At 32.6% G+C, this 8,982-nt stretch overlaps 1 protein-coding gene across 2 annotated transcripts; it reads left to right on the top strand.

The window, feature by feature from the left end:
• Nucleotides 1-6,001: 6,001 nt before the first annotated feature.
• Nucleotides 6,002-8,877, top strand: LOC122008285 (60S ribosomal protein L10-like). Of its 2 annotated transcripts, XM_042563975.1 has the most exons (5): nucleotides 6,002-6,162; nucleotides 6,899-7,400; nucleotides 7,620-7,701; nucleotides 7,947-8,112; nucleotides 8,621-8,877. In XM_042563975.1, the coding sequence occupies exons 1-4, from the start codon at nucleotides 6,153-6,155 to the stop codon at nucleotides 8,082-8,084; spliced, it is 732 nt and encodes a 243-aa protein (XP_042419909.1). In that variant the 5' UTR covers nucleotides 6,002-6,152; the 3' UTR covers nucleotides 8,085-8,112; nucleotides 8,621-8,877. The 2 variants fall into 2 exon arrangements, with proteins under 2 accessions (XP_042419909.1, XP_042419908.1); XM_042563974.1 differs by lacking the exon at nucleotides 8,621-8,877 and having other exon boundaries at nucleotides 7,947-8,267.
• Nucleotides 8,878-8,982: the final 105 nt, after the last annotated feature.

Raw genomic sequence — 8,982 nt, forward strand, 5'->3', positions numbered from 1 at the left:
TTGTATTGGTTTGCACCAACGGCTAAATAATTCAAGGCATAGTTCATTGGGCAGCCAAGTAAATCCGATTGTATTCTACTACGGAAGGTTCAACGCCACAAACTATCTCTCCTGATGCAATAGTCTTCCGATGAAATTCTCGCTTAAGAATTGAAACTTATCCATAATTTCTATTCATGTGGGTAATTGTTGGAAAATTTATTTTGGTGACCAATAAATTAAATAGGGATAAGATGACTATTTCACAAGTAGACCATTGTAAACCATTTTCTCAAGTAAATTAGATATTAATGTCTAATGAAGGGTTGGTTTGCTATGATCGACCGGAAGTTTGACTAGCACACGAGTTAGATTCATGGATGAACGTTAACTCGAGTATGTGGAACCATTGAGTGGTATGAAATTATAATTAATTTTATTGATTAATTAATTAATTGATTAAAAAATTAATCATTGTGATATTAATTAATTGATTAATTAATATTTGTAATAGATTAAGTAAATAGTTAATCAGCTTAAATTAATTAATCATAATGATAAGGTTTAAGTGAAAAGATATAAGGGAAAAGACACATCTCATATCATTTCTCCTCTTGAAAGAAATCTTTCACCTCTTGGAAGTAACCTTTCATCCTTATAAAACAAACCTTATTCCTTCCACTCAATTCAAGTTGTGAATTCTTCTCTTGAGTTTTCTTTTCTCTTTACTCTCTTAAAAGTTTCAAGGCTTCGAAAGTTTGACATAGCTCAAAATTTAGAGTGCTTCTATTTCGAGACGCAAGTCATTGTATCTTGGGAGACGATTGCCAATAAATCGTAAGTACCTGGGTGAGACAATATCGTCTTAAGAAAAGAAGGTCTGCCTTTCACCTCTTGGGAGTAACCCTTCATCCCTATAAAACAAACCTTATTCCTTCCACTCAATTCTCACTCAATCCTTTCTCCTCTTGGAATAAATCTTTCATCTCTTGGAAGTAACCCTTCATCCCTATAAAACAAACCTTATTCCTTCCACTCAATTCTCACTCAATCTTTTCTCCTCTTGGAAGAAATCTTTCACCTCTTGGAAGTAACCCTTCATCCCTATAAAACAAACCTTATTCCTTCCACTCAATTCTCACTCAATTCAAGTTGTGAATTCTTTTCTTGAGTTCTCTTTTCTCTCTACTCTCTTATCTCATATTCTTTCTCCTCTCGGAAGAAACCTTTCACCTCTTGGGAATGACCCTTCATCCCTATAAAACAAACCTTATTCCTTCCACTCAATTCTCACTCAATTCGAGTTGTGAATTCTTCTCTTGAGTTCTCTTTTCTCTCTACTCTCTTAAGAGTTTCAAGGCTTCGAAAGTTTGACATAGCTCAAAATTTGGAGTGTTTCTATTTCGAGATGCAAGTCATTGTATCTTGAGAGACGATTGCGAATAAACTATAAGTACCTGAGTGAGACAATATCGTCTTAAGGAAAGAAGGTCTACCTTTCACCTTGAGCTTAATACTCTTATCCTTAAGGATCAGTTTATCCAAAGGGGGTTGTGTCAATATTTGAAGAGATAACTCAACGATCGACGAGATTAGGTTGGTAACGATGATACCAAGAAGGGTATGTCTCTTATCCGAACGGATACTTAGATAACTTAAAGGGGATGTCGAGAATATAAATAAAATAAGATCGACATCGACATACCGAGTTCCACCGGTTATAGTCATCGATTCATCGTCGAGATAATGTACCAAACCGAACTATTAGATCTTGATGCCAAATAGATCCATCTCCATGTATAAAATTTCTAACATCTTCTTCCTTCCTTCAACTTTTACTTCCGGTTTCAAAATTACTAATTTACATAATACGAGGTCAAGTTTCAAGCTCAGCATCATCATCATCTCCAAAATTAAGTTTTTTTTAAAAGTTAAATGTTTATGTTGTTAGTCTTTCACTCCCTTTTGATTTATCCCAAGTCCTTATTATCAGTGACTTATTGGAGAAAGTGTTGAATATGATTCTTTTCCTTTCAATCTCCTCATCCTTCCATGTGGTTGAAATCTCATTGTCCATAAGTGAATTTTGATCAAAAAAAAATATTGATGAACCCAAAGACATCAAATTAACTATAGATGATTTACTTTGCAGATCTTTGATTGACTCATCCTTCTAGGAACTCAAGTAAGTGTACTTTTGTCTTCCAACCTTTGTTTCTATTACTGTGAGTTTCTAAAATTTTTAGGGTTTAAGGTAGTTTAACACGAAACCAATGTTGGATCTAGGCCCCTATCATATCAAATAAATGATACTATCAATAGATTTTTTGTACTCTACTGACTATACCCAAATACCATATTCTGAACATTGTATGACTATCAAAGTTTTTATTTTTTATTATTATTTTTTTTTTGACCAAAACTCATTGTTGACCTTTAATTGGTCAGATTCATTCTAAATTATGACCAATAATTTTTTAGGAGCCTCCTAAGTGCTATCATGCCCCAAACTCCAAATTTAGGCCCGTGTATGGCCATTAGATGTATGATCATTAGTGATTTTTTATCAAAACCTACTAATGACCTTTGGTCGATTAGATTCAATTTAGACAAAGACCAACATATTTCTAAGAGCCTCTTGAGTGTAATCATATCTAAAATTGATTCAAAATCCTTTCTGATTATTAGTGAGTTTTGGCCGAAGCTTATATATCATCTTTGGCGGATTAGATTCAATCTAAATTATGATCAATGTATTTCTAGGAGTCTCCTTTATGTAACAATGCTTAAAATGTCATATTTAAGCTCTTGTATGGTCATTTAATGAATTTTAACCAAAACTTACAATGTATTTAGCCAGCTTAGAATCAATACAAACTAGGATTAGTGTATTACTATGAGCCTCATGAGTATCATCATGCCCTCAAACTTTAATCTAGTGCTTAGATGACATCCTATGAGATTTTAAAATTTAAGACAACCTTTAGTACTTTTGATAGAAACTCAAGAAAAATCTAGACTTATCATATCCACTCAAGGACACTATCAATTGATTCCTTATACTCTCTTGACTCTAACCATATCTAAAATGATATATCATGGGCACTGTATAATCATCAATAAATTTTGATTAAAATTCATTAATAGCCTTAGCCATATTAGAATCAATTCAAACTAGAACCAGTGCATTTCTAAGAGTCTGCTAAGTGCTCTATGCTTAAAATTTTAGATACAAGACACTATAAGACTATTAGTGAGTTTTATCTAAAACTCAATGATGACCTTTAGCTAACTAGAATCCAATTAGAATCAACATATTTCTAGGAGTCTCTTGCGTGGAACCAGTGGCGTAGACAGGATTTTTTAATTGGGGGTGAATTCAATAAATTAAAAAAAAAAAATACAACACGAAATGGTGATAGAGGAGGCAGAAGAGAAGGAGGAGGAGTTGGCGGGAAGATGCTTTGAAATAGGTTCATTTCACATCTTGTTAAAAAAACTCGACATTGTTATTTCACTTAATTTATCATTAACATAATATTTTAAAAACATAATCATTTAATTACTATCTTTTTTAACAATTAAGAAACAAAGAGCATAAGAAATTTTCTAAAAGTCCAAACTTCACCTTTTACTTCACAACTACATACAGTAATTTTTAAAAATTATATTCACAATTATAATTCATCAACATTTCTAAAATTAAATTATCCAACTCTAAAACTCAAAAATACTTTAAAAAAATATAAGCGGGAATTTTAAAAAATTCCAAACATTATCATAAGCCAATTTTCACAATCCAAAAGTCGATATTTCAAATTTAAAGGGTTGAAAACGAACTTAAATTTAAAATTTCCGATCTTAAACATTAGTATAAGTCAATTTTCATAATTCAAAAAGTCTAAATTTTGAATTTATGTAGTTGAAAAAAAAACTTAAATTTAAAAACTTCGACCTTAATCTTAGTTCTAATTGAAACAATGAATCATCCAAAACTTATTTATGACTCAAAGTCGAAAAATCATTATAAATAAAAATATAAAAGAGGAAATTAATAAAAATACATTTAATTAAAAAGTAAAGAATATAAAACAAATCATAGGAAACACTGAAGAAATTTAAGAGCACCCCAACACGTATAACAAATCTAAACATCTCATAGAACAAGTTGTTAAATATATTATTTATGGAATAAATACAAGATCTTATTTTAGAAATCAAGTTAATTTATTTTCTTTTATGTCACAAATAGAATCAAAAGACATAAATGAAATATTACTTAATCCAAATTAAATTAGAGTAATGCAGGAAGAATAAATCAATTTGAAAGAAATCAAATATGAAAATTCACCCATATAACTTATATTTTAACAATTAATACAAAATAAATATTTCAAAATAAAATAATGAAAGTATGATAATAAAAAAATAAAGTAAACTAGTAACTAAAGACTTTAGCCTAAGAAAAAGACTTGATTATGTTGAAACACATATACAGTAAACATGTTTATAATCAATACATATGTTTTTAGTATTTGCTACATATAAATGGATTAAAATCTACCAAATAGAAATGAAATTTATATTTTTAAATGATTATATTAAAAACAAAATATATGTCAGCCAAATCCTACATATGGTAATATATAGAATACCCTAAAAATGTATAAACTCAAGAAAGCCCAATATAACTTAAAATAAGTATTTGTGCTTCATCAATTACTTAGTATCTAAGAAATTTAAAATACTGTAATAAGCGAAAAGAAAGTAATAATAATAACAATGACAACATTAATAACAAAATTTTATCCTTTTTTCCCTTTTATGACACATCCACTGCACCAATTGCCTTGTCACTTTAACAACCCTCAATAGGTTAGACAATTTGTTCTTAGGAAAAAAAACTCAAAGTTCATCATACTCAGTAACAACAGCCGCCGCATGTAGAAGAAGAGAATTCAGAATATTAATTTTTTTAAACCTCAGGTGGCGGTCGCACCCCCTTCCCCAATGTGGCTATTCTACTGAGTGGAATCATGTCTAAAATTTCAAATTCAGAACCCTGTGCGACCATTAATTACATTCCTATGAGTATCTTAAATGTAACTATGCTCAAAATTTTCTATTTAGAACTGTGATTATCAATCAATTTTAGCTAAAATTAGATTCAATACAGACTAAAAGCAATACATTCCTAAATATCTCCTAAATATAAGTATGTCCAAATTTTAGATCATGTATACCCATTAGTAAATATTAATGAAAATTTACTGATGGACTTAGCCCCTTAAATGTCATCATTAGGATGAGTAAAAATTAGATCGAAATTAGAATTGAATTAATTCAGAAATACAATTCAATTTATTCGAAAGTTTATTTTTTAAAATATCAGTTGTTTCTATAAATCGATTTGGGTTATGGATTTTGAAATTTAGTTAAATCAATTAAATTATGTTTTATTAAATAATAAAATATTAAGTTTTTTTTAATATTTTTTTTTATGAAATCAATTAAATTTTTATCAGTTCAGTTATTCAATTTTAATAGTAAAAATATTCAGTTGGTCAAAAAAAATTGATTAATTTAATTTTAATAAATTTGATTGTTCGGTTTAATCTCAACCCACAAACCTTAATTATACCGCCTAGATTACATCCTGTGAATTTTTAAAATTCAAAAAATAAAAAGGGCACCTAGTTTATATTATTTACAATATATTTAAAATTAAAAAAAAATAAAATATATGTTAAGCTGTTATCGTAATTTTCTAAAAGCAAGGGCGCCATTAGTTCGGATACTTTGTCCCTATTTCTCTTTGTCCCCGTGTTCTATTGTCGATCGGATGAATCAGATTAAATTTTAAGGTAACATTGCATATCACAAGGATATTGCACATATTTTAAAGATGTCATGATACCTTGAGATTTAATCTGATCCGTCCGATCGACAATAAAACACGGGGACAGAGACAAATGGGACAGAGGATCCGAACTGGGGCGGCCCTTATCGTTTTCACCCCTGGAACAGACGGGCCATGCCTGTACTAGTCCGAGGGATTTAGTTTTCGCATAGGGTTTCCTTTCTCCCACATTATAACCGGAGTCGTCGAGGAGTCGCGTGCTTCCCCTCGCTGGTTTTCGGCGTTGATCTCGTCCTTCGGCTTCGTTGGAAAGATGGGGAGGCGTAAGTTTCTTGGTTTCTGTCTCTTCCTTGTGCATCTCTAGATTGGTTAAACATCGACTTCATCGTCTGGTTTGATTTCATCAGTTTTGGTTCTCATTAAGCTTTTGCTAAGGTTTGATCGATTTGAACTGGTTCCTGGTCTCATTTGACATGGAATAGATGGAATCTAACGTCCACTTAATTGCTCTTTCGTTGTTTCATTGGTCGCATAGTTCTTGCAAACTATCCTTAAAGTTAATTGTTGGTAGCTAAAAGTATGTTCAAGTTTTTGCATGGTGATGCGGTTTTATAAGAATACTTTTTTTTTTTTTTTTTAATTTTTTATCAATGAAGGATACAATCTTATGTTTATCCTATGTTTTTTAGCGTTAGTATATTGTGAATGAAACAGGATTATTTTGTCGTAAGGATGATTGTAGTTTATCAAACAGATTAATGGAACTACTTTAAGAGACGTAATTTAGTTCGTGTAGTTCCCTGGTCTCTAATTCTATACTTCGATCAGTGATTTTCCAAATCCATACTGTATATTTTAGAACTAAAGTTAAAGCTTTTTGGCTAGTGATTGTTGCTTTCTGACCCATTTTTCAAATCACTATGGAAACATGAAAGACCTAGATTTGCATTTGAATAACTGTTCGTGGTATACAGGTGGCATGAACTTTTAGTTGCATATTTATTTCCTAATATCATTTGTTGATTTGTCATGAAAATTGAAGGCATATTTTTCATGCAGGACCTGCACGTTGTTATCGCCAAATTAAGAACAAACCATATCCTAAATCATGGTACTGCCGTGGTGTTCCTGATCCTAAGATTAGGATTTATGATGTTGGAATGAAGAAAAAAGGGGTTGATGAGTTCCCTTTCTGTGTGCACCTGGTGAGTTGGGAGAAGGAAAATGTTTCCAGTGAAGCTCTTGAGGCTGCTCGCATTGCATGTAATAAGTACATGACAAAATTTGCCGGAAAGGATGCTTTCCATCTAAGAGTGAGGGTCCACCCATTCCATGTCCTTCGTATCAACAAAATGCTTTCTTGTGCTGGAGCTGATAGGCTCCAGACTGGTATGAGGGGTGCCTTTGGCAAGCCTCAAGGGACATGTGCTAGGGTAAGTATTGGCCAGGTCCTTCTATCTGTTCGCTGCAAGGATAGCAATAACCATAATGCCCAAGAAGCTCTACGTCGCGCCAAGTTCAAATTTCCTGGTCGTCAAAAGATTATTGTCAGTGGAAAATGGTGAGTATTTGAAGGAAGGCCTTTGAAGTTCATATAATACACCATCCATTAGTGAAGTACTTACTGGTCAAATTATAGCTGTTTACATATGCAGCTAAAATGTAGTTCTTGCTGCTGATTTAACAATTGCTTTCAAACAAATCTACTGGCTGGAATGATAATTAGAGTTGTGCCTTTTTTTATTTTCATTGTGGGCTAATATTTTGAACTGATACCCAGGGGCTTTACTAAGTTCAGCCGTAATGATTATGTCAAATGGAAGAGCGAGAACCGGATTGTCTCAGATGGTGTCAATGCTAAGGTATGTTGGTTGCTTATGCAATGCAATAAATTAACAACTCTGTATGCTAGATGTGGCATCTTTGGAATTTTCATATTTTCATCTTAGCTTGTTAAATTTGCCCTCTGCCTAAATAATTGGACCTGTTGTGTGAACATGTGCGGCGCATGGCTAATCAATTGCATTCAAGTTATCTTGGCTAGTAAGAATAGTCTGAAGAATGTATATATGGTATTAAAGGCTCATCCATGCTTTTGGTTCTGCAGTTACTCGGATGCCATGGCCCACTGTCTAAACGTCAACCTGGAAGAGCTTTCTTAGCATCTGCTGCCTCTGAAAGTTTCTTAAAAACAGATCCTCTGAAGATGGACTCGAGTTCCTCTCTTAGAACTATATATTACTGAGTTACTGACACTTCCGGTTTTTGGAAATGTGCGACTTTTGGTCATGCGATAACTTTTATCATCTGGCAATTTATGTTTCAGTACCTGGGTTCTTTCTATGATTGTTTGTTATGCCTGTTTCTTTAAACAAATGTGTGTGGTACTTGACAGTTGCAAAGATTAACAGATTGTGTTGGTTTAGCTCATCTTTGTTTGGGACTGGCTATTGTTTGCAGTGGTATTGGTTTGAGTTCCCCAAGGTCATTTTGCAAGTTGCTTTGACAGGAAAGTCTGAACTAAAGGGTTACGGAGTAGGTGGATGTTTTCGATGGGTCTGTCTCAACTATGTTTGATGCAAACCTGGATTTAAAATCTCCATAATGTTATTTGCTCATTCTATTTCCGTATGTATCATCAGCCCTTGATAGGCTATTTCATCCAGTTTCATGCTCCTGTATTTATTTATTTGTACAGAACAAATATGAAAATGTAAAAACTAAGAATAAAACATTCAAAAATATCATAAGATAATGAATGATTCAATGCTTTGATTGCAGGTGGGAATGAAATCCAACCGAAATCTAACGCTTGGACATTTCGGAATGGAGTGGGCCGTTCCTGTCCCCCTGCAGGTATTCCTGCAACCCATCAATTCCTACCAAATGACGGCGACTCGAGGAAAATTAGGGCTTGAACTACAATGCCGCATTTCACAGCTTCCGTTGTCATTGAATTTTCCTGTAACTGCATCTTTATTTTTGTTATTATTCTTTTACACTTTTTTTTTTAAAAAAAATAGATGGGTGTTGATTATTAAGCCACGAAATTGTGTCCATGGTTCATTTAACTTGGCGCTTTTGAAGCCAATTTGAATCAAATTCCATCACTGTCAGATGTGATTTTCATTTCAGAAGGGAAT

This window comes from Zingiber officinale, chromosome 8A, assembly GCF_018446385.1.
Source record: "Zingiber officinale cultivar Zhangliang chromosome 8A, Zo_v1.1, whole genome shotgun sequence".
In the NCBI taxonomy this organism is placed as follows: Eukaryota; Viridiplantae; Streptophyta; class Magnoliopsida; order Zingiberales; family Zingiberaceae; genus Zingiber; species Zingiber officinale.

Bases quoted from the DNA above. Each gene is read 5' to 3' on its own strand.
- LOC122008285 (XM_042563975.1), top strand. The intron at 7,401-7,619 runs GTGAGTATTTGA...ACTGATACCCAG, and splicing joins ATTATTGTCAGTGGAAAATG to GGGCTTTACTAAGTTCAGCC. The intron at 7,702-7,946 runs GTATGTTGGTTG...TTGGTTCTGCAG, and splicing joins CAGATGGTGTCAATGCTAAG to TTACTCGGATGCCATGGCCC.